The sequence below is a fragment of the Petaurus breviceps genome, unplaced genomic scaffold (assembly GCF_028583685.1).
Source record: "Petaurus breviceps papuanus isolate PSGF00001 unplaced genomic scaffold, PetGlider_PUasm1.0 176, whole genome shotgun sequence".
Classification (NCBI taxonomy): Eukaryota; Metazoa; Chordata; class Mammalia; order Diprotodontia; family Petauridae; genus Petaurus; species Petaurus breviceps.
The window spans coordinates 8,435,510-8,460,035 of NW_027185771.1; the positions used below are offsets into that span (position 1 = coordinate 8,435,510).

The window sequence follows — 24,526 nt, forward strand, 5'->3', positions numbered from 1 at the left end:
TTTGAACTCAGGTCCTCTTGACAGCAGGGCTGGTCACCTAGCCAACCTTGGGTTTGTTCTTTAACCCTTGCCTTGTGGGAGCTATTCCAGAGACTGTGCTCCTAAGGGAAGCCAGTTGCTTGGATGCTCAGACCTGGCTGTCACATTCTTTATTGATCAGCTACTCGAGCTTTAGCCTTTGCGCCTTCCTTCATCCCTCTAGAGCAAGGAGTGCCATTGTCACCTAGCTGTGAATAGGTTCTCTCTGCTGCACATGCTGGTCCAGTATAGTTGGTTTTCCCCTCTGTTCTGAAAACTGTGAGAAATAGGACATTGTTTTCAGGGAAAGCAGGGTGAGTAACTTAATGTTAAGCCTTTTATGCATTGATGCAAAAGAAACCCTTGTGTTGTCCTCCTTCCCCCAGCCCCAGTATCATTCACTTGTGTTTCATGCATCAAGAACACAGTTAACTGTAAGGCTGTCAGCTTGGCTCTGTGAAACTGAGACTAGATTTCCTTAAGTTTGCTTGAAAGGTGGCTAATTCTTGACCTTCCTTCCTGCCTGGTAAAGTCTTCTCTTTAATGGTTTTCATTGTTACCTTTACTTTAACCAGGGATTACATCTATTACAATGACGTGTATGCCTTTAGCCTGGACTCCTATACATGGAACAAGCTCTCTCCATCAGGGACAGGGCCCACGCCCCGGTCTGGCTGTCAGATGTCTGTCTCTTCAGAGGGCACCATCATCATCTATGGTGGCTACTCCAAACAGGTAAGCAGCGCCATTGTTTTCAGCGTCTGTGTTGTAAGAAAAGGTATCCTGAGGAACTTGGCTAATACTTTTTAAAAAATATTTCGTGTCTACTTCTAAGATCCGTACTAGAAACGGGCAAAACCAGAGTCTACCTGTGGCTCTCCATAGCGGGAAGAGTCCTTTCTGGTGAAAAACCACAAGGAGGCATGCTGCTGCATTCTGACCCTCCCCCTGACCACCTCCGAGGCCACCTGGTCTAACCCCTCAGCTTACAGATGGGGAAACTGAGGCCCACAGAGGTTAGGGTTCTTATGGTAATCACCACAGGCTGGGGCTGAAGCCAGGTCGTCTGTCTGCTGCCAGAGGCGCTGCTCTTTCCATGATCCCAGTCTGCCTCCCGCCAACAATGGCATAGGGGATTCTGCTCTGAAGCCTTCTTTTTTCTGAAGATCAGCCTCTGCTGTTAAAAGGTCCTAGGAGGGGGCAGCTAGGTGGCGCAATGAATAGAGCGCCGGCCCTGAAGTCAGGAGGACCTGAATTCAAATCCAGCCTCAGACACTTAATACAAAAACTAGCTGTGTGACATTGGGCGAGTCACTTAACCCCAATTGCCCTGCCTTCCCCCTCCAAAAAAAAAGGTCCTAGGAGCTAATGACAGCAAATGGTTACTTCTAGTAGTTAAAATACCTTGTGGGCTTTGGACACTTGAATGTGAAGCCCTGGGTGCTTTGAGTCATCTCAGTGCAGTGGACAGATCGCTGCTGGACTTGGAGGCAGGGAGATCTGAATTCAAATCCTGCCCCAGACCCTGACTGGCTCTCCTACCCTGGGCAGGCGGCTTCCCCTGTTTGCCTCTGTTTCTTCCTGTGCAGAATGAGGCGGTGGTAGCACCTGCCTCCTGGGGTTGTCTTGAGAATAAATTTGAAAAACACTTTTGCAAACCATGGTTACAATTGTCATTAAGAGTACGGTCTGGTTTTCTTCAACTATGCAGTCCTCTGTCTTTGGAGGCTTTTTAATTAAAGGGCAGACGATTCTGGCATTGTCAGGGTTGGGTTAGGGTGGAAATAAACCTCTTGAGCCTCCCAGAGACTTTTAATTGTAGGGTCTTGTCACATAAAATCCTGAAATCATAGAGCCTCCCAAGGTGAAAAGGACCTCTGGGGTTCATTAATCTGTCCCATACCTGAACATGCATCGCTCAGCCAGAGTTTGTCTGCCCTACATTTGAAAACCTCCAGGGAAGGGGAGTCCCTTCCTCTTTTTAATAGCTTTCATTGTGAGGAAACTTTTGCTTGTGTTACGTGAAATCTGCCTGTCGGCAGCTTCTGGCCATAACTCCTCTAGGACCGAGCAGAATGAGGCTAATTTCTTTTCTCCAGGGCTGTCTTTAAAATATTTGAAGACAGCTTCTGTGCCCCTCCTCAATTTTGTCTTCTCTCTACTTCCCCAGTTCCTTAAACAGATGGTGCCTGTGACCCATTGTATGCTGTCCCCTCCCCATCCTGGTTCCTTTTCCCCTGGACGTATGCTGACTTGTCAGGCTTATTCCTAGAATGTGGTGCCCACAGCTGCAAACAGCACCCTCATCACAGCTGAGAATAATGCGCCCTTCACCCCCCATGTTCTGAGTACCCCAACCTTGTCAGTATAGGTGGAAATCCTGCTGCTTTAAGAAAAAGGCCAGTGGTCTAGCAGAGAGCCCTGGTGGAAGTCAGACAGTTATTATTTAATGGATATGATTAAATACATTTGTCTCTTTCCCAAAGACAAACTTTGTATTAAAAGTGAGAGCTTGTTATTCCCACCCTTCTCTTGGACTAGCATGCTTTCCTGTCCTCTGGCTTCTGTAGCAGGGGGTTCTACAGATCTGGGGGCTCCATGAACTTGGGTTAGGGAAAAAAAAATCTTTATTTTCACTAATCTCTGGTTTTCTTTGTGTTCTGTGCATTTTAGGTATCTAAAAACAGGATTTTGAGAAGGAGCCCACAGACTTCACCAAACTGTCAAAGGGGTGTGAGGTTAAGAATTCCTGTTCTCAAGAGAAAGGGCATTTTTATGTTTTCTGGGTAGTTGTATAGAGAAGGAATGTGCCAGTGGCTTTCAAAGTGGTATGTGGGTGTATGTACAGATGTGTGGGGACAGAGCACTGCTGGATTTGGAGGCAGGGAGATCTGAATTCAAATCCTGCCCCAGACCCTGACTGGCTCTCCAACTCTGGGCAGGCAGCTTCCCCTGTTTGCCTTTGTTTCCTCCTGTGCAGAATGAGGCGTGAGAGCACCTCCCTCTTGGGGTTGTCTTGAATAAATTTATAGGATACAAAAGGAAAGCACAGAGGAGCTAATGGTGGCACTCCAGCCCAGGCTGCCTTGTTTTATACTTGGTCTCATCCATCTATTTTTCTTGTCCTCGTTCCTCTTAACTCTATTTCTAGCTCCTCTGTAAACACATCTGGGCCTGGGATGTCCGGGTCCAGTTGTGAGGATTCTGCTGTTATTGTTGGGGAGAAAAACAGTTTGTTAGTTTTTGAAAATCTCATGTATTTTTCTTCTGGTTGCAGTCCTTCCATTTTCAACCTTGAATGACCTTGGGATAACGGCTTACTTAGATATATTGACATTCTTTCTTTAAACCTTCATGGCGCTCATTCTTAGTTGCTTGTTTTTGCTTTGTGAGATATTACTTGTACTTGTCCATCATCCTTCTTAAGGATTTTAAGAAAGATTTTACAAATCATATTCAAACCTGGTGTTGCCTTTGGCCACTCTCTTAACTGTGTCCTTCAAAAGCCTAAAACCTTCTTGTCCAGTTCGCTGCTTTTTGGGGCCCTGCTGATCTTCTTGTATGCATTGCAGGATAAAATTATGATAGAGTCGGTAGCAGTGTCATTTCCACTGTCCAGTTACCATTTTTTACTTTTCATTTATTCACTTACATTTGCTAAATTGTTTCCATTGTACACTGAATCTTTTCCTCAGGATACCCTCTTCCTTGCTTTTCATGAGTCTGTGGTGTGATTGTACATAGCCCAACGAGGACTGTGCAACATCCATAGCAAGACTTCTCCTTCCTGTAAAAATCTTTGTTCCTTTCTTTAGGGAGTTATTGGTGCTTACCAGGTGTCACACCTGCCGGTTCTCTTCTTGAAGAGAGAGTTTGTGAAGCTTCTGTTTAATCTGCAGGCTCTGGCCTTTCCTTCCCTCTTCTGAGCCAGGCCATAATGGCAAGCAAAGTGGTACTCTACTGCTTGTTTCAGCTATTGGAGCACCTTTGAGCCTTGCCTGTGACTGTGTCAAGTCTTTGTTGGAAACAGTATAAGTTTGTGTTGCCCTTAATCGGCCTAAGGGAGTTTGGAGACCTTTCCTGCCCTTCATAGGCCTTAATAGGTCATCACCTAGATGATGGTGAGGAGGGAGGAACTCGCCAAAAGAGCAGAACAGGAAGGAGCAGAGCAGAGAAAAGCTCTAGCATGAGCTGGGACTGAGCAGAACTGAGAGGGAAAATGTTTGTGATGTTGAAAGAGGACTTTACCAGAAGCCCTGAAAGAGGGCTTCCCTGCTGTTAGAGAAGTCCTGGGACTTGACTGCTGGTTTGTGTTTGATTTCTCAGACAGAAGCTTTGTCTGTTGGTTTGTGTTACTTTGTCAAACAGAAAGTGAATTGAGATGGTAGTGCCGGCATTGTGTGTAAATACTGTTGTAGGCCTGTTGAGCTTTGTCTTCCTAGACACAGTACCTGAAGAGCAGTCCCCGTGAGCTGAGATACAGAACCTGAGCAGAGAGCTGCCTGTGTGTGAATCCAGGCAAGAGCTGGGAGCAGTCAGTCTGTGGAAGAGGAGCCCTGGGGTTTGGAAGTCAGCCTCGTGACCTAGGGGTGGATGGTGTTTGTTCTTTCTGCTGCCCCTTAAGGATGATTGACAGCCAGACTGGAGTCAAGATGAAAGAAGGGTTTGCTTGGGTACTCTGTATTGATTGAGGAGATTGTGACTTAGAATGTTATGTTTTGTTTAAGACTGTGTGGCCACCTCAGTAATAAGTTGTTATGTTATATTGTTGTGAATTTTGTGCTTTAGTATCTTGAATGCTTTGCTTTAGTTTATTGCTGAATAAATAGAAAATTCATTATGCTACCATGTTTCCCCGATAATAAGACACTGTCTTATTAATTTTTTGGACAGAAAAACACCAGAGGGCTTATTTTCAGGGGAGGGCTTATTTTAATGAACATTGACAGCAATTTTAATAAACAGGTAAATGTGAACAAAAAAATGTACCTTTATTCAATAATGAATTCAATAAAGAACAGGATGACACGCTCACTGCTGCAGCTCTGATTGGATGCAGCTCAGAGCGTGTCATCCTGTTCTTTAGGGGGGGGGGGGGGACGGTGCATACAGAGGGTACCGTAATGTAGCGTGTAGCACAGGGGATCACCTTCACTACAGTAGCAATCTCAATAGGGCTTATTTTCGGGGGAGGGCTTATTTTAGAGGAATCTTACACAGTAAGGGAAGGGCTTATTTTCGGGATAGGTCTTATTATCGGGGAAACACGGTATGTGATGAGATCCTTAAAGTTATTCACAGCAACAGCCCTTAGTGCTTGTGATTGGCTTGTCTCCTTCCTCACCTTTGTCCACCTTTGTATTGAAGTCTCCTGTATCACAGTGCAGAGTGATTTGATTTGGAGGATAAGCTGCAGTTATTTTCTTGGTTGTCTTTTTGCAAATATGTATAGTTAGGACTGCAAGATGTAGTGACCAGATATCTCATGAAAAAATGTTTCTTTTCACGTTGGAGCATGTTCTAGAGCCCAGCCATCCAGCTCCTCTCTTTACCCTTGCCTGGGGTCCCTGTGAGCCAGCCTCCTTAGCTGCAGCGTTCTTCTTTCTTCTGCTTTGGTTATTTAGTGAGAAAGCCCAGACTGATATAGGTCACCCTTTCCAGAGCTACATCCTTCGGATGGTCACTATACAGTGATCTCGCATTGAGAGTACCAGTATTCAAGTGAAAATTTATTAGGATTCTAAAAGTTATGTTTACGATTCTTATAGTGCCCTCTGGCCCATTCCTATCACCCTGTAATTGTCACTGCAGATGCAGGAGGGGATCACACAGGCATGAGAACCATTTTTTTTTCCCTTTGTTTCATCAGTTGCTGTGGCTAAAAAAATAGTCATCACCAGGTGACTAGTCTTCAGGTGATGTGCCCACCTGTGGTTAGCTAGGTTGGTCCTAGGAGAGCAGAATTGGTCTTTTACTGGGGTCTTGTTGAGCACATGGTCCTAGGGAGGTACACCCTAAACATTTGTCTAAGATATTTTAGTTTATAAAAAACAGTCACATTCCTTCCACATTTTGGAAGTCCATATTAAAAAGTGAGTCATAAACGTATTTCTCTTTTTTTCCAATTCTGCTCCAATAACCAGACACAAAATGTAAACAGACAGTGCTCACAACATATTCACTGAACACAGCAAAGAGAAAGTGAACCAGAAAAATTCTCTCTATCTTCCAGGAGACCTAGGGAAGCAATTGGATTTTCTCTCAGGGCCTAAGGGGTTAAAGTGACAGCAAAGGGCTGGGAGGGTTTTCTTTTGCTTGTGGACATTGTCTCTCTTCCTTCTCCTTCCTGCCCAGGGCCCCACTCTAAAGCCGGTCAGGGTTCCCTGGTCTTATCCCATGGGATGGGGGACGTGAGAGGGGGGCTTTCTCCCAAGCCCCCCGTAGTCTTCTTGTCACTTGGTGGCATTGGCTAGTGTCTTCTTTTATACATGAAACCAGAAATCTGAACTCTGGTGACCCACGTGGCAGGAACTCTTTGCCATTGGGATCCCTCAGCTCCTAGTGGTTTGTCATCCTATGTGCCAGGGGACTTCCATCTTGAAATTCTTATAACTCCCCACAACCTGCTGCTTCCCCATGTAATGTGCTTGCGTAGGCCTGCCTTAGCCCACCACTCAGGGCCACACTTAAAGTCATTCCAGTTCAGTAGAACCTACCACAACTTGCATGCTGTGGGCAGTCTTGGAGAGGCCAATGTCATGGCCACAGCATGCCATGCCAAGGCCTCTGAGGAGGATTCTGGGGAGATCTAAGGGCTGCTGCAGCTCTGTAACCCCATGGATTCTGTGTGCAGTGGGGGCAACAAGCAAGAAAGATTCTCCAGGAAATGAGCATCAAATCTGGGCAGACAAGACTCATCCACATGGCGACATGTTATGAACGCCAAAGAAGAGAACAGATGGGAATTGTCCAGAGGAGGGAGAGATTGTCATGGGCTGCTATTGTCAGAGAAGGCGGCACTTGAACCCGGGCCTCAAAGTGTTTCTGGGATCCTTGAGGAGAAAGTAGGCACCCCCAGGAGGGGGGGGGGGGAATAGTGTGAGCACAGGCGAGGAGGCAGAACCGTGTCCAGAACGTTCCAGGAGCACAGTGGCTTCTGTCGTTGTGAGATGCTTTACCACATCTTGGTCTGTCTAAAGTCAGTTTCCCAGATGTTGAGTGAGCTCTTTTCCCTCTGGAAAAAGCAAGCATTAGAGCTGCAGATGGAGCTATTTGACATTTGTATGTAACTATGATCTTGAATTAATGAGGATAAATATGTAGCGAAATAGACACTAATTCTGCAGGTGAAGTAAGAAGTCAAAGCAGGAGCTGTAATGATAGCCGAGCTTGGGAAGCCATTGGAGGCCTCTGACAGGCTCTGGACTGACTCGCTTGGCCTCGCTTTGTGCTGGGCAGCCCTTTGGGCCAGATGGTGGGCGGCCCCAGTTTCTGTCTCACTCCGGCCTCATGTCCTCAGCAGTGTTAGATTGGCAGCCATTGGGAGGGCTTCTGATGTTCAGAATGGGTCTGGTGGTGGTGCTGGCAGCATGGAAGCAGGATTGTGGTGCTTGTCTCAGGCAAGATGCCTCACTGCCGCCGCAGCCCCAGAAGAGGATCGGCGCTCAGGGGCATGAGATGGGCGAGGAAGGAGCCTTCATTGAGTTAGAAACGCCTCTGCTGTTCTCTGCAGCGTGTTAAAACTCTACAGATGGCATGAGATTGTCTTCTGCCCATGTACTGCATTTCCATGCGTTCCATGCCCGTCTGCCCCATTCTTCCCGAGCAGCTGGGTGGTACTGTGGACAGAGCTCAGCACCTGGAGTCAGAAAGCCTTGAGCTCAGATCCTGCCCCAGACACTAGCTATGTAACTAGCCCTGGGCATCCCCCTACTTGTGTGTGGCTTGGGATGATAGTGCCTGCCTTCAGTGTCTGGGAGTGAAAGCAGTTCATCTCTGGAAAGCGTTTTGCAAACCTTAAAGCATCATATAAATGCCAGCTATTATTATTGTTGACTACTCTTTCCCTCAGAGATTGGAGAACAGTCAGAGCTGCTAAGCAGACATGGGTCTGTGGGCAGGGAGAGCAGCTGAGGCCCTTTTGTTAGTTTGTAGCTCAGTAGAATCTGGGCCTTTTCTGGGTTGGTTTATCATATATTGAGTTTCCTCTGGAGAATTTCTGGATTCTAACTCTGCCCTTCCCCTCCCAGAAAAATGAAGGCTCATCTCATTTTCTATAACCAGTTGGCCAACGGATTTGCTGATGGCTTAAAGCTAATAAACCCTTTCTGAGTATTTTGGCACAGCGAAAAAAAGCAGTATTTTTAATTTGATTGGAAGCTTTTGCAAAATGTACCATATATGATGATTTGTAATACTAGATTTAGAGGTGCCTGCTTATAAATATGGTAAACACTTGGTTAAGGTTATACGGCGTGCATCTTTAATTGAAGTAGGCCATTATTTGGTGCAGTGGCTGTCTGGCATCCAGGGGCACTGGTCTGCTTGCTTCCAAGGAGGCACAGGACTTCCCGTTTCCTGACTGTGCTGGTAGAGGGATTCTCCCCACTCCTCTCTGCCTCCTGGCTTTCCTGGCTTCCTTCAAAACTAAGCCCACATCCCTCTTCTGCAGAAGACCTTTCCCATATCCCTGGCTGATGATGCCTTCCACTCACTTGGTATATATTTCATGTGTATGTAGGTATTTACACGTTGTCTTCCCTTCCACTCTGAGTGCTGTGAGGTTGGGGGTGGTTTTGTCTTCTTTTGTATCTCCAGCCCTCCACTCAGTGCCTCACCCATAGGAAGCATTAATAAATGCTTTTTGACAGTTGGACTGACTGCTCTTTGCATCTGCCTCTTGCCTTTCCCCTTCTCCCCAGCTTCAGCTTTGGGGCTGTTTTCCCCATCCTGTTGCCATCATGATGAGAGCAGAGAAGGTAAACACCGATGTGCATGGGGAACGTTGCCTCAGCCACGCCACCCTCTGAAATTTAGCTTTGTTCTTGTTTCAACACAGACCCACGCTGAGTGCCATCAGACACCAAAACATCATTTTAGTTGTGCTGTTGGTTCAGCAGTTGAGTCAAAAAGCAGGAAAAGAGAATTGGGTTCCCTAGAGCCTGCACATTGACAGACGTGTGACTGCTTGAGGGCACAGAGGAGTCAGAGCTGCAGGAAACAAGTAGAACACCCAGGCTTGGTGTGTGATGCCACATACTTGGTGTGAGGCCCACTGAAGGATGGCCCTTTCTGGGAAGAGGAAGTGTAGAATCCCTCTCCATAGCCCCGTGTCCTGATGTGTGATTTGATTCTGAATCAGAGCAGGTCCTTGGACTCTTAGCTCCCCATAGCAAGGACTCACGTCCTGGGATTGACTTAACTTTTTCCAGATCCCGGGAAACAGAAAGACTTTCTGTGTAGCCCCAGTCATTACACAATGGATTTAGGATTCTGGGTGTTCTGCCAGTGCTGCACACCTTGGCCCATGCACATTTCTCATCTTGTGTGATGTTTATCCACATCTTTCCTTAGAGGGTCAGCCCGGGTAGTGCTCACTCAGATGGTTCCTCCTCTGTATCCTCTATACATGACACCAGCCTGCTGCCTTTTCACATCCCCTTTGTCCAGATTGTCCCTTGTTAGGCCCCTTCTTACATGCATGCCATCTTTGACAGCGTGCTAAAGCCTCCTGACCCCTGCCAGTGACTGTCCATGGCATGGTTGCCTGCATTTGGCATTTTGCAGATTGGGGTTTTTGCAGCCATGTAACACCACCAGCAAGAATTAAAGGTGATTTACACTTTGGGTCTATACTGGGTATTGAGCGTGAACTGTGAACTCTTCAGAGATATAGCCTTCTTGGGTGAAACTATAATGCTTTGAGTTTAAGAGTTTCTGATAGGAAATGGGACCATGTCAAGTGGTCATGCCCCAAGGGGAAGATTGTGTTAGGGAGAGCTAGGCACAGAGGGTGGCTGGAAGAAAAAGTAGGGGCTAGATTCCTCCCTGTGGAAACCAGTTATTTTCATTCATTAAGGTGAAAATTAGTCGAGACTGTCAAATTAAATATTCCCTCACTTTATCAAAATAGGCATAGAGTAGAAATGTTCCTCTTGCAGCAAAGAGTGTGAACTGACTGATTTACATGGTATTTCAGCTGAAACCCTTATAGAAATTAACAGAAGAACATGAACAATTAATCTGTGTTGCGAATGCTTCCCACTTGAATAGCTGGGAGTAGATGGTTTGGCACGCCTGTTTTGTGCGGGTTGGACACATTCCTGTAGGGCAGCATTCTGCAACACGTACAGTCTGGTTGGATAAACGAGCTTACATGTTCAGAGTTTTCTGACCTTATAGCAAGTTTTCCCTTGGTCGTCCTCTCTTCCCCCATCTTCTTAAAAGATGGGACTGCAGCAGCTGCATCTGTAGCTGTGGAAAGTAGAGAGGGCTTTGTATTGCTAGGCAACCCGAGCAGTCTGTCTGACGAGGCCACTGAATGGAGCTGTGCAGATGTCAGAAGATTCACTGCCTTGCACCTCGCCGGAAGAACCCGCGTAGGCCCTGTAGCCGGGCCGCCCAGACGGAGCAGGGAGCTAGGCTTGGGATGCAGAACGGCGGCCCCCTGCTGCCTCTCGCTGTCATGGCCGCACCTGGCACACACACTAACATCGGAGCTGGACACCGCCCACAGAGTCCAGAGCTCCCTCGTCTTCTACGGGTGCCTCGTGAAGAGAGTAACTCAGCCCAGATCACACAGGTGTCAGGGAGCAGAGGGAGCACTGGAACCCAAGTCCAGATCCAGTGTTTGCTCAGCCTTAGGGAAACGCCACCTGTGTGGAGGGCATAAAAATGAAGTGATTACTCTGGGAAATGTAGAACAATAAAGAAAGAGAACTTTGGCAAATTGAAGTCCAGGAATCTTGCTGGACCAAGATGAGTAGCATTGACAGGTTAGGAAGAAAGCAGGGAGGTTCTTCTGAAATAGGGCTGGCTATCCTGACAGCCACATGGATGTTGTAATGGGGAGGTGCTTTTGAATTTTTAAAAGTAGTTTCTCTTTGAATTCCTAAAAAGACAACTCCAGGCACGGAGTCTGGATTGGAATTGTCTGTTCTCAGTCAGTGAAGCAGAGTGCGATCGGGGCCTCTCGTGCCAGTTTCACGGGGCCTTGTGTTCTCAGTATGAATGATAGCAGTTATTTGGACAAGCCCTGTATGACGTGGGAGCTGACAGCACTCAGCTCTGCACTTTGTGTTCAGTGTGCTTTTCCCCGCCCCACCTTGTTGAGTTCTCTGTGGCAAACAGCTGCGCTGCCAGCAGATCTGTCTCTCTTGTCCTCTGCCCCCCTCCTCTGCCACCCCCACCCTGCTTCATATCTGTACCCACACATTCATCTCCCACTCACAGTTCCAATTTAAAGCAACCAGAGTGTTTTTCCCCCTTCAAATTGTAGAACAAACAATTAGTATACAGTATTTTCCTAGCAATTGCTTTAATTTTTTATGTGGATCAACTTAATTTAATAGGGGCTTAGAAAACTGAATCCAGAAGGGCAACTTTCTTAGTTTTTTTTTCAGCTTTATTTTCCATCTGGGCAGAGGATTGGCACTGTAGATGGCATTAGTCACTATGTTTTGTTTCCACTGAAGTCCTCTGGCATGGTGGAACCCCAGGATTCCTAGAGACTGGACAGGCCCAACCAAGCCAGAAAAGCTTCTAGGAGGGGTCTAGTGAGGAGCAACCTAACCAAATGTGAAGATTCTTCTAGGTGTACTTCCTCTCTTACTATCTTGGAATGGGAGCGGACCTGGGATCCTGGGGCCCTGATCACCAGAGACCCAGAGCCATCAGGGCTATCTCCCAGGTGCTTGCCATCCTCCATCAGCTTGGCACGAAGCCAGTCCTCAGGCCCCAGTCACCAAGTATTCATTGACGTTTTTGCCTGGCCAGAACTTTATACCTCCTCTGGTTCCAGCTTCTCAGTGTTTGACTGTGGATTCTCACACTCAGTGCTCCAGTGTCAAAGTCAGTCAGGATAGACTTCTGAAAGGTGGGGGCCTTAGGTGCTTGATCCTTCTCCTGGATGTGGCTGGCACATTCTCATCTCTTGATGCCCTAGGCCATGCTTCTGAGATCTGAGGAGTTAGGAACAGTTTCCTTTGCTGCTTCTCCCCTCCCTCTCATCCCTTTCCACCTTGGCCCAACCATCTTGTCAAATCTCTTTCCTCCTTGATCCTCCCATTGGGTTCTTTGGCACTGCCACTCAGTTGTGAAGAGATTCTGTTTCATCCAGCTCTTCGTCCCATGCTCTTTCCATCTGGCATGTGGGGGAAACCTGCTCCCTTTTCTTTTGTGCTCTCTAACTCCCTGGACCAAGAGGAGGCAGTCTACTCACACCCCCCTCTTTGGGACCTTTCTTTGGCAACACTGCAGTAACAGCTGAGAAGAGGAGGGTTTCCATGAGCAAAAAGAAGCCTTTTCTCTGGCGTCCTCTTGATTTCTCCATCAATCACCCCCTTTTCTTGCACACTTTCCTCTCTCCTGGCTTCCTTAACACTTTTTTTGTTGACATTAATTGCTTTGTATTTAACTGTTCCTTTTCAATCTCTTGCTAGTTCATCATCTGTCTTCTATTCTAAGTATCCCCTAAAGTGCTACCCTGGGTCTTCTCTTGAGGATCTTAACTCCTGTGGATTTAATTATCTTTATGCAGATCACTTCCAGACCTATTGATCCAGCCTGAATCTTGCTCTTTCTCTGCCCTCTAGTTTCATGCTGGGCACAGCCGCCTCAGTGTCCCATTCGCATCTCCAGCTCAACGTCCTGCCTTTTCATACTCACTGTCCTCCAGACCTCCTTATTTCTTCCCTGTCCTTCAGGCTCACAACTTGACTTCATACCTAGTTCTTTGCCTTTCCTCATCCTCTTAGCCTGTCAGTTGCCCAGTCTCATGGATGGTTACCTGCATGATATCCCTCCCATCTGAAGATGCCTCATCTTTGCTCACATGGCTACTACCCATCCCTTCTTGCTCTGACTATTGCAGTAGCCTCTCCACTTTCTGGTCCCTCAGATGGCTGCCTGCAGATGTCTGTCAGACTCACCTTCCTATGGCACTGCTCTTACCCTGGCATTCTTCTCTAACCTTCAGTGAGTCCAAACTATTAAATAGTGATATGAAAAAAATGTTCCAAATCACTAATAATTAGTGAAATGCAAATTAAAATAAATCTCAGGTTCTATGTTACACCCATCAGTTAGGAGGTGCAGACAGAGTACTAGACGTGGAGTTAGGAAGACCTGAGTTCAAATCCAGCCTCTGGCACCATCTGTAAAATGGGGAAAATAACTGCATCTACCTCTTGGAGTTTTTGTGAGGCTGAAATGGTATAATATTTGTAGAGTGCTTTGGAAACCTTAGAGCACAATAGACATGCTAGCAGCTGCCTTACCATTGTATGAACTCAGGCTCAGTGAAACGAGCAGGTCCAGAAGAGCAGTTTATCCAGTCACAGCATTACTGTCGTAATTTTTTTTCAAGTAGCAAAACTCTCTTCTCTCTCCCCAATCTCTATCCTTCCTCAATGGAAAAAACAAACACACAGATTTTTATAGTCAGGCAGAAGACCCAGACAGACCCCATGGCGTTCCTTCCAGATCCAGAGCCCTCGCCTCTGTCCTGAGGTGCGTGTGCGGTGCCTCATCCTTGGCCCTCTGGAATTAGAGCAAATCACTGGGTCTTTCAGCGTTCTTGAGTCTTCTGAAGAATAGCAGCAGCTTTGTAAGCAGCATGTAAAGACAGCTTTGAAGGGCAAGCCCTGCTTCAGTCCAAGAAAGAGGACCCATGATGGAACGTGCTGCTCCCCTTCTGCCGAGAGGGACAGAAGGGGCAGGGATTCATTGAGTTCTATGTACTGTCACTGTCTGTTACAAGGATTGTGTTTCTCTTTTTCTTCCCAATCAGGGGAGGGGAGGAGAGAAGGCGAGAGAAAACAACAACTGCTTGTGAATTGAGGGGAAATATTAAATTTTTATAGAAGCCTTCAGTAGAATAAATTGCAGACTCCTTTGCCATTTATGTAAGACCTTCCACCATGTGGCTTTGGCCTCCCTTTCTAGCCTGCTCTCACATGGCTTTCGTGGGTGCCCTCTGTGTTCTAGCCCCCCTGCTTTGTTGGCTCCACAATCCAGGCCCCGGAAAGGTAGCCCTCTTCTTCATCTCCACCCCCCAACACACTCATCTTTCAAGGCTTCTTAGCCCTGTGCTCATTGTTCTTGGGAGTCAGAAAGCCACTGTGGAAAAGTCAGGCAGATTCTCCATGTGGTTTCACTCATCTAAGTGACACTCTAGGCTGCACTCATGGCCCAGACCATCTAAAATGGCAGATAATTAAAACAAAAACAAAATCAGCTTTACCTTTGAAATGTGTTTTTCTTATATCTGACTGTAGATGTGGCCAACTTTGAAATTTCTAGTATTTCTAAATAATGCTCTGATAGTTGTGGAGAGTAGAAGCTATTTGGTCTTTCTTTCTTTTTTTTTTTTTAACAGTTGGGGTTAAGTAACTTGCCTGCCCAAAGTTACATGGCCAGTTATTTTGTGTGGGTGTTAACTATGGTTTTTATTTCTTAATCATTCCTTCTAATGCCACTCTTTGGTCTTTCAAACTGAAACAGAGCACCAGTTTAGCCAAACTTTATTCCTGTCTGATTGACAGGTTCCGAGGAAAAGAGGGGTGTAATTTAATATTCTAGTTTAAAAGGAGGGAACTTTTTTTTTAAAGATTTTAATTGTTATCTTTTACTTTGTCCAGATTTTTTCCTGTATCCCTCCCCTCCCAGATAATTTTCCCTTGTAACAAAGAATTTTATTTTAAAAATGCAAAAAAGAAAAAGTGAAGGGGGATGGGATTAGCAAAACGAATCAAAAACTCAAAAAATTTGGCACTAAATGCAATGTTGTATACTCCTGGACACTTCTCCCCTCCTGCCCCAGTCCTGCAGACACACCTACAAAGGAATAGGGAGAAGTATCTGTCTCAGGGCCCTCCAGGTCCTCAGCTGCAGCCCTTTGACTGAATCAGACTTCACAGGACATCTCCCCTTAATAAAAGGATTTGTTCTGATCTAGTCATGTCCCTTCTGTGGGACCAAGATTGCTCTTTTTAGTTTGGCAACATTCAGTTTGATTGTTTTACTGTTACTTGTTCTTTATGTTGACACCACCAAGGTCATTGTCACTTACTTCACTTTGCATCAAGTCATAGAAGAATTTCATGCTTCTCCATATTCATGTTAGTCATTTCCTCTAGCAGAGAACTATCCCATGACTTTCATGTATCACAGTGTTAGCCATTGCCCCATTGACGGGTATTACTTTGTTTCCAGTTCTTTGCTATACTAAAACATACTGTCTTAAATTTTTTGGTGTATGTGGTGAATTTCTTCTTATCAGTGGCCTCTCTGGGATATAAGCCTAGAAATCGGATCTCTGGGTCAAAGAATAGGGACGTGTTAGTGACTTTATTTGAATAATTCCAAATTGTTTTTCAACATGGTTGTACTGATTGGAAGGTCCACCAACCATTTGTACTGTTATGCCTAAATTCCCCCAAGCCCTCCAAGTAGACTATTCTTATCTTTGTCATCTTTGTTAATTTAACATATGTAAAGTGCATTGTGAGCCCTGTAGAACTATATAAATATTGTCATCATTACTGAAAAGATGTTCCTAAAAACCACAGTGCTGATGTGCTAAGTTCCCTATAATGTTCAGCCCTGTCTGACATTGGTACAAAAGGAAATGAGGAATCCCTAAAACGTACTGAAAGTTGTTAGGGAGAGGGAAAGGAAGGGAATAAGCATTTATTAAGTGCCTACTATGTGTTAACATTTTGCAAATGTTATCTCCTTTGATCTTCACAACAACCCTGGGAGGTGGGTGCTATTATTATCCTCATTTACAGATGGGGAAGCTGAGGCAGACAGAGGTTAAGTAACTTGCACAGAGTCACAGAGCTAGTAAGTGTTTGAAGCTGGATTTGAACTCAGGTCCTCCTGACTCCAGGTGTACCCCCTAACTAACTCTGTCATCATAATCCATCATCATCATCACTACTACTATTATAGTTATTATTTGTGATGTTTGTAAAGATATGAGGTTAAATGCTGTTTATGCTGGGGTGAGTAATGGTTAGGATGATAGCATCAGTTGGAGGTGAAGACAAGAAGACTTAAGACACATCTGGGCTTAGTTATACCTAAAGTTCTGGAGTAATTGGGAGGTGGGATTGTTTTTAAAATATTTAATTAATTTTGTTTCGGCAGCCAGTTGTTTGATGAAGTATTTATTTGATTCTTTGCCCATGAGGCTGAATCTCCATTTATAGTGAATGTTCTTAACTTTTTTTGTGTCGTGGATGCATAGGGCATCTAGTGAAGCTCATAGACCCCCAAGACATAAAATAAAATAAAATAAAATACATAGGGTTTCAAAGGAAACAGGTATATTGAAATATGGTTATCAAAATGTTTTAAAAAAAAAAGTTCACAGATCCAAGGTAAAGAACCCCTTCTTTATAAGATGGTGGCAATTACAAATAAGCAAGTACTAGAACAGGCGAAAAGGGATGGAACATAGGTCGTAGGATTCCCCTTGCCTTTTATTTACCAGTAGGTAACCAGAGGTGTGATTTTCTCAGGAGCCTTTGCAATGGTTTTTTGTTACTTTGTTTCATCATTTGCAGTTTTTGATTTTGGTTTTGCTCCGTGATTGGCTTTCTTTGGGTGTTTATTTTCTGTTTATTGCAGTTTATGCTTCTGCTTTTACTATCTTTCTTTGGTTCTCATCTATTTGAGTGCATATAATGTCAACGGGAGTTAAAACAGTTTTTTAAAAAGAAAAAAAAAATCACCGTGGTGATATTGAATGGTGCCACCTTATAATAGAGCAAGTTGGGCGAAAGCCATTGTGGGGAGCTCCAGGGAGAAGGAGGGCGGGAGGAAGATATTTTAAGCTTGAACATATGGTAATCGGAGCTGTCGGGTTTTTTCCTCTTCACTTTTTTCCCCTCTCCATTCTTAATTAGAGAATGAGTTGTCAGTCATATACTTAATTTTGAGATAATGAGTTCAAAGTCAAGGGTATAGAAGTGATGATCACTTACTAAAATAAATCCTTTTTTATCTACTCATCCGGCATGGAAGGAAAAGAACAGGAAAACCAAACTCACCTTACGAGAAGCTCCAGAAGATGTCTCCACCACATGAGACCAAAACATTTAGGGGAGCTCCTCCTTGGTGTTGGGTTGTTTTATATGCCCCAGGAAGAACCTGATGGCTCAGGTAAATAGCATAGTTAAACATAGGCAGCAGTGTCCCCAGCTTTGGGAGGATTGCTGGATTTGGAGTCTAAAGACATTAATTCAAACTCTGCTTCTGCCACTTTAGACCTAAAAGAACTTAATACAAGTCATTTAACTTTTCTGGGATTCAGTTTCCCTTTCTGCAAAACAGGGCGACTGCACTAAGATCCCTTCCAACTCTAAATCTCCCTTTGAAGCTAAGGTTTCAGAAGGGGCATGAACTTGGATAGGGAAAAAAAATTTAGCATTTCCTTAATTATGAATTAAAATAAACACCATGATTTTGTAAAGGGCTTCATTGTCTTCACCCAACTGCCCCAGGGGTCTGTGACACACAAAAAAAGGTTTAAGAACTCTGTATCTTAAATACACTGAAGAAAATAACACCTTAAAAAATAGACTAACTCATGGCAAAAGAGGCCCAAAAAGCCAATGAGGAGAAAAATGCCTTAAAAAGCCGAATTTGACAAATGGAAAAGGAATTTCAAATAGTCACTGAAGAAAATAACTCCTTCAAAATTAGATTGGAGCAATTGGAAGCTAATGACTTTATGAGAAATCAAGATACTATAAGACAGGTCCAAACAAATGAAAAAACAGAAGGAAACGTGAAATATCTCGTTGGAAAAACCACTGACTTTGAAAATAGATCCGGGAGAGATAATTTAAAAATTATTGGACTACCTGAAAGCCATGATCGAAAAAAGAGCCTAGACACCATCTTTCAAGAAATTGTCAAGCAAAATTGCCCTGATATTCTAGAACCAGATGGCAAAATAGAAACTGAAAGAATTCACTGATCGCCTCTTGAAAAAGATCCCAAAAAGAAAATTCCTAGGAATATTATAGCCAAATTCCAGAGTTCTCAGGTCAAGGAGAAAATACTGCAAGCAGTCAGGAAAAAACAATTTGAGTATTATGAAAACACAATCAGGATAACACAAGACCTAGCAGCTTCTACATTAAGGGATCAAAGGGCTTGGAATATGATATTCTGGAGGTCAAAGGAGCTAGGACCAAAACCAAGAATCACCTACTGATCACCAAAACTGAGTATAATGCTTCAGGGGAAAATATGGCCATTCAATGAAATAGAGGACTTTCAAGCATTCTTGATGAAAAACCCAGGGCTTAACAGAAATTTTGACTTTCAGATACAAGAAGCATGAGAAGGTAAACAGGAAAAAGAAATCATAAGTAACTTATTAAAGTTGAACTATTTACATTCCTACATGGAAAAATAATAATTGTAACTCATAAGACTTTTCTCAGTATGAGGATAGTTGAAGGGAATATATGTGTGTGTATGTATATTATATATATATGTATAGGAGGATGTTTATGTGTATAAATATATATGTGTCTGGGCATATGTGTGTACATGTATACATAGAGGACACAGGATGAGTTGAATATGAATGGATGATATCTAAACAATAAAATTAAGAGGTGAGAGGAATTTACTGGGAGGAGGAGAAAGGGAGAAATAGAGTAGGGTAACTTATCTCATATAAAAGAGGCAAGAGAAAACTGTTACAATGGAGGGGAAGAGCAGGGAGTTGAAAGGGAATGGGACACCCTTATTCTCATTGAATTTGGCATAAGGAGGGAACAACATACACACTCAAGTGGGTATCTTAACCTATAGGAAAATAGGGGAGTAGGGGATAGGAGGGGGGAGAATAGAGGGGAGGGCAGATTGAGGGAGAGGGTAGTTAGAAGCAAACATTTTTGAAAAGGGGTAGGGTCAAAGGAGAAAATGGAATAAGTGGGGGGTGGGATAGGATGGAGGGAAATACAGTTAGTCTTTCACAGTATAACTACTATAGAAATGATTTGGGTAACTACACATATATAACCTACATTGAATTGCTTATCTTCCCAGTGGGAGTGGGTGAGGAGGGAAGAAAGGGGGAAAATCTGGAATTCAAAGTTTGAAAAGCAAATGTTTAAAAAAAGTTGTTTTTTACATGCAACTGGGAAATAAGATATACAGGCACTAGGGTATAGAAACCCATCTTGCCCTACTAGAAAATTAGGGGGGTGATGGGGGAGGATATAAGAGAGAACAGATTGGGGGAAGAGGTATTCAGTAGGCTGCTACTTTGGGGTGGGGGGGTAGGGGAAAGATGGGGAGAAAAAATTGTAACTCAAAATCTTATGGAAATCTATGTTGAAAATTAAAAATAATTAAAAAAAGAAACTCTGTAGCTTATGGGGATGCCCTGAATGAATATTTGGGTGTAGATGTCAGTCCTAATTACTTGAGTCTCCCTTTTCCTTTTGCAGAGAGTGAAGAAGGATGTTGACAGGGGCACTCTGCATTCAGACATGTTCCTGCTGAAGTGTGAGGAAGGAAAGGAAGGAGGTACAGTACCTGCTGGGCCCCTGGTGCCTGCTCACACCAGCCCTGATTCCAGGCACTTGTCAAAAGCCAGGCCATCTTTCTTCCTCTTAGAGAAACAAGATCATGATGAGGGATTATCAGAGGTTGCACAAGGGTGGACCAAGTAGGAAGCCCGTGGGGAGGATCAGAGTTCATTGAGGGACGCTTTAATATTACATTTCATCTGTGCCAGAAAGCTCTGCTCTCCTTGGCATGTGCAGACGCCTTCATTTTGTGATCAGTCCTGTATGACTCTGGCCCTCCGTGAGGAGGAGAGCCTGCTTCCTCATCAGCCCCTGCATCGTGGCTGATCCTCACATCTGTCAGAATTGTTTGTTTTAATGGTGTTGTTGTAACTGCATTCATTGTTTTCCTGGTTCTGCTCATTTCATTGTTGGTCACTTTGTTCAGATTGTGCATTTTTCATAAATTTAATGGTCAAGTATAGAACCTTCTTCCAGTTATTTCTTTCTAGCTTTGAGACTAGCCCTCTGTCCCCACTGCATCCCTGTATGATCATGGGCATTAGGGGGCCACAGGATTCTCGAGATGCGAGGGAGGAAATGGAACCCCAGAGACCTTCCCAGGATGGGTAAGAGCTGAATCAGGATACTCTAAGTCTAAGCCTGCTTCCTAGTTCCAGCACTATCACTGACTGACTAGCTGTGTGATCTTGGATTAGTCATTGAACATCTCTGGGCCTCAATTTTTTCATCTGTAGAATGAAAGGTTTGGAGCATTAGATGATCTTCCATGGTCTCAGCTCTGAGACATCCCCTGAAAACAACCTTTATTGTGAATCTGTATTAATGCTAAACAAAATGAACTACAATTTACTTTTTTCTTCTTTCTCCAAGATCAGGTTCAAGCACTTCTATGATATCACGTTTAAGTGATATGGAAAGCTGTGGTGAACAGCACCTCACCTGGTAGTGTTAAGGAATCTTCCTCTCTTCCCTTGGTTCTGAATGTGCCTTGGAGGGGCTTCACCCCATGGCAAGGAACTCTGTTTACGCCCCCTTAGGACATGACCTGATAGAGTGGCCCTAACCATGGCAGTGGATACTTCCCCACTGACGGCTTCCTCCTCTCCCAGGATTCCCCCATTTGGACCGAGGCTGTATGGTGTCTGTATAACTAGGCACCCACGTGATGGGCATTGTGGGCATGCCCCAGACCTCCCACTTCCAGGACAGGGTGCTCCTTCTAAACTGTGAAAGGCAGTGAAGTGTGGTGGCCTTGAAGGCAGGTGAGCCCTGGGTTTGGATCCCACCCCCTTCCTTCTCTGTCATGGGCAGGTCATGTAGGCTCACCAAGAATTACCCTCTTCTGCCAGATGGTTTGTGGTGCCTGTTCCACAGGGTTGTTTTGAGGCTCAAATGTTATAATGTATAAAGTTCTTTACCAAATGTAAAGGGCTCCATAGGGGTATGTCTGTGTTTGTCCCTTACATTGTTATTAATGTAAAAGCTCTATTTTGGAGGATAGAATGTTAACCTTAACATGTTTTCTGGACTTTAATTCGATTTAGTCTGACAAGCATTTGTCGACACTGCCAGGTGTTGAGATATGAGGACCAAAAGATAGTAGCCCCTCCCCTCAGGAAGCTTGCTTTCTATAGGAGGGATGGAATGTGTCCACAAACGAGGAAAATGGGGGAGCTCCCACACCTGGGGGATCAGGGAGCACTTCTTCTGATGGTGGCGCCTGAGCTGAGTTCTGCAGGAGGGTGGAGATGGAAGAGGGAGGGGACCTGTGCCAGCAGGACTTGGATAGCAGAGTTCAGGGAATAGCTGATATTCCAGTTTGACTAGAAAAGAGGCTTCATAAAGGGTTGCAGTTGGGGAAAATCTTGGAAAGGTAGGTAGGTGTCTGCTTGCTTTGCCATGATTTTTGTTGGGCCTGCTTGTCCCCTTATAACATTGGTAGGTCCTCGGGGGTCAGCTCTGGCTCCTTTTTGGACCTGCCTTCATTTGCATACATGTGCACACACACCAAATTTGCCAGAGTGAGTGCAATTCAGAGTGACACACATGGTGATAGCCATCCTGGGGCTGCTGCTGGAAATCCTCTGTGGTGCTTTGCTCCTTCCTTTTAAAGGATGTGAATAATTTTTACAATCGCCCACTCCAGAGTGGCATTTCAGGAGTAGTAAACGTTAGAAAAAGTGTTGTCAGGACCTTGACGATGATGGGCCCAGAGCCATGAAGGGTTTGCTCCCTCAGTAATCCCAGGCAGAGGTAATTCTTTCTGCTTGGTGGCTTCATAAACAGCCTATACAATTAGTATTTGGGTGAGCAAGAATTTTTTTCTTTCCTCTTCCTTAAAGTATTTGGTACTGTGCAACTTTTATACTTCATCCTCATTCTCAAAAAGGATATTTGACTCAGCTAATGGTCAAGTAACAGAACTTGTATGATTTTTGGAATTCTCAGAACAACAAATGAAGCCTTAAGGATGGTACCTGCTAAGATATGATTACTCCTAATAGTAATAATAGCTCTAGCATTTATAAAGCGCTTTAAGATTTTCAACTCATTAGATCCTGACATTAACTCTGGTAGATAGGTGCTGTTATCATTCCCATATTACAGATGAGTAAACTGAGACAAAGTGGTTAGTTGACTTACCCAGGGTCACACAGCTAGTAAGTGTCTAGGCTTGGGTTTGAACCTGGGTCTTGCCTACTCCTGGTGTAGTGCTCGACTATGTACTGTGCCACTTAGCTCTCCTGTACAGAGACTGATAATGGAGGGGCATTTCCTTGTAGGATCCAGGTGCTTTGTAAACTGCCCAGTGCCCTATTAATATCAATAATTCTCGTTGGGATTTAGTGCAGGACCACTTTAGTTTGTGAATCAGGGGAAAATTGTTCTTTTATTTGTATATGCTTATTTTAAAGCATCATTTTTTCATTTTTCATACTTTATGTGAGGACATTCCTGTGTTACTATGTCAGGATATTGAGTCCTTGTATTCTACAGTATGAAATACAAAATGTCTTTTATAATTTTTCTTCACATAAAACATTTTGAGTTGTTCCTCACTGATTGACATGTATAAGAATTGATTATTATCTAAATGCTTATTCTTTGATTTTTCTCTTCTGTTCCTCCCTGTGGAGAGACAGTGATTATGATACAGCATTCTGGGGTGCTAGATAATCAGACTGGATATTGTGGGTGTGCTAGACTTTTAAAACTCTGGGTAAGGAGTTCAGCCTCTTTGCACTGAATGTTTATATTTTACCTGGACCACTGGGCCATGTTACACACAAGATGACCAGATAAAGTTTCCCAAAATGGCCGTACTCCAGAAATGTTCATATCAGTGCAATAGAACCAGTGACGTTTACCTTTTTTACTGGACTGGGCCAAATCTCATGAATGGAAGAAATTAGAATAAAAAACAAACTTTTTTTTTTTTTTTGGTCAGCCTCATTGTTCAAGCTTCCTTAAATTGAAGGATTTTCCTTTGGAAGAGGGATATGATTTGTTCATTTGACCCTAGAATATGGAGCTAGAAGAGTGTGGAAGTGGCAAAGGCCAGCGTGAGGAAGAGAAACCAGATCATTTGACCATCTGAACTTCAAATGGGCTTCCCAGTGAGAAGTCTTCAGTGGAGGGCTCTGGGCCCACGTATTTGAAATGCTGTGAAGGGGCTGCTCAGTCAGGAAGTTTGGTGGTTGCTTCCAAGTCTGATTTTGTGATGAAAGCATACATATATCAACTTAAAGTTAAGGATAGCTTCCTAGTTATCCTTGAAATATGTTAAAAAAAAAAAACTCTCCATGTGGTGAATGCCATGCCCTTCGAAGGGCCCAGAATAAAACTTGGCTGGGTCAAGAGGGACCGCAGTGCAGTCGAGAGCAGCCCAGCAGGCAGGTTATGATGCGCCGTCTGTGAGTATCCAGGGAAGAGGAATCATTTGGGACTTTGGGTTAAGATCCACAGCTACTGGCACAGAGAGGGACTTAATAGACACATGTTGATTGACAGTTATTGTGCTAAAAAAAAGTCTATGAATCAAATCTCAGTTTCCTGCTATTAGAGCTTCAGTTGCAAAAGGATCTTTGACTCTGTGCACATAACCTCTCCTGGAGTTCCTTTAAATAGTGAGTCCTTGGGTGTCCTTAAATTCCTGATTTTGAGAAAGCTCATTAGTGTAGAACTTTATAGATGCTTCCCTGGTGTGTAAGGTGAGGCACACTCACTTGGACTCAGAGTGGGGAGCTGGGTTTGTATCCCAGGCTTCATTTCTTCAGTTCTTATCCATGGGCAAGCTAAGCTTGTTGGGTGTCCGTTCTCTCATCTCTAATACGGCTGTGATAGTCCTTGTGCCCCCCTCCCTCCTCCTGGGCTTTTTGGGAGGAAAGCATTTTGTAAAACTTAAGTTGCTCTAGATGGACGGGTAAGTGGTTATGGCCCAAAGAGTTATTAAACTGCCTTATATGTCCTTTGACCCAGAAATACCACTACTTGTTCTGATTCCAAAGATGATTAGGAAAAATGGAAAAGAAGCTATATGTTCCAAAATGTTTATAGTAACTCTCTTTGTGGTGGCAAAGCACCGGAATTTGAGGGGGTGCCCATCAGTGGGAAGTACTGAACAAGTTGTAAAAATGAATGGAATGGAATACTGCTGTGCTATAAGAAATGGTGACCTCGGTGATCTTAGAAAACATGGAAAATCTGCACCCAATAGCGAAGAGTGA

General features: G+C 44.2%; 1 protein-coding gene across 2 annotated transcripts in view; it reads left to right on the forward strand.

Annotated features, from left to right (window-relative positions):
• KLHDC4 (kelch domain containing 4) overlaps positions 1-24,526 on the forward strand; it is a 94,347-nt gene that overhangs the window by 60,516 nt on the left and 9,305 nt on the right. For both annotated transcript variants that reach the window (XM_069085592.1, XM_069085593.1), the window contains exons 7-8: positions 594-753; positions 19,716-19,794. In XM_069085592.1, coding sequence (XP_068941693.1) covers positions 594-753; positions 19,716-19,794 — 239 coding nt within the window. The remainder of the gene's footprint in view (positions 1-593; positions 754-19,715; positions 19,795-24,526) is intronic.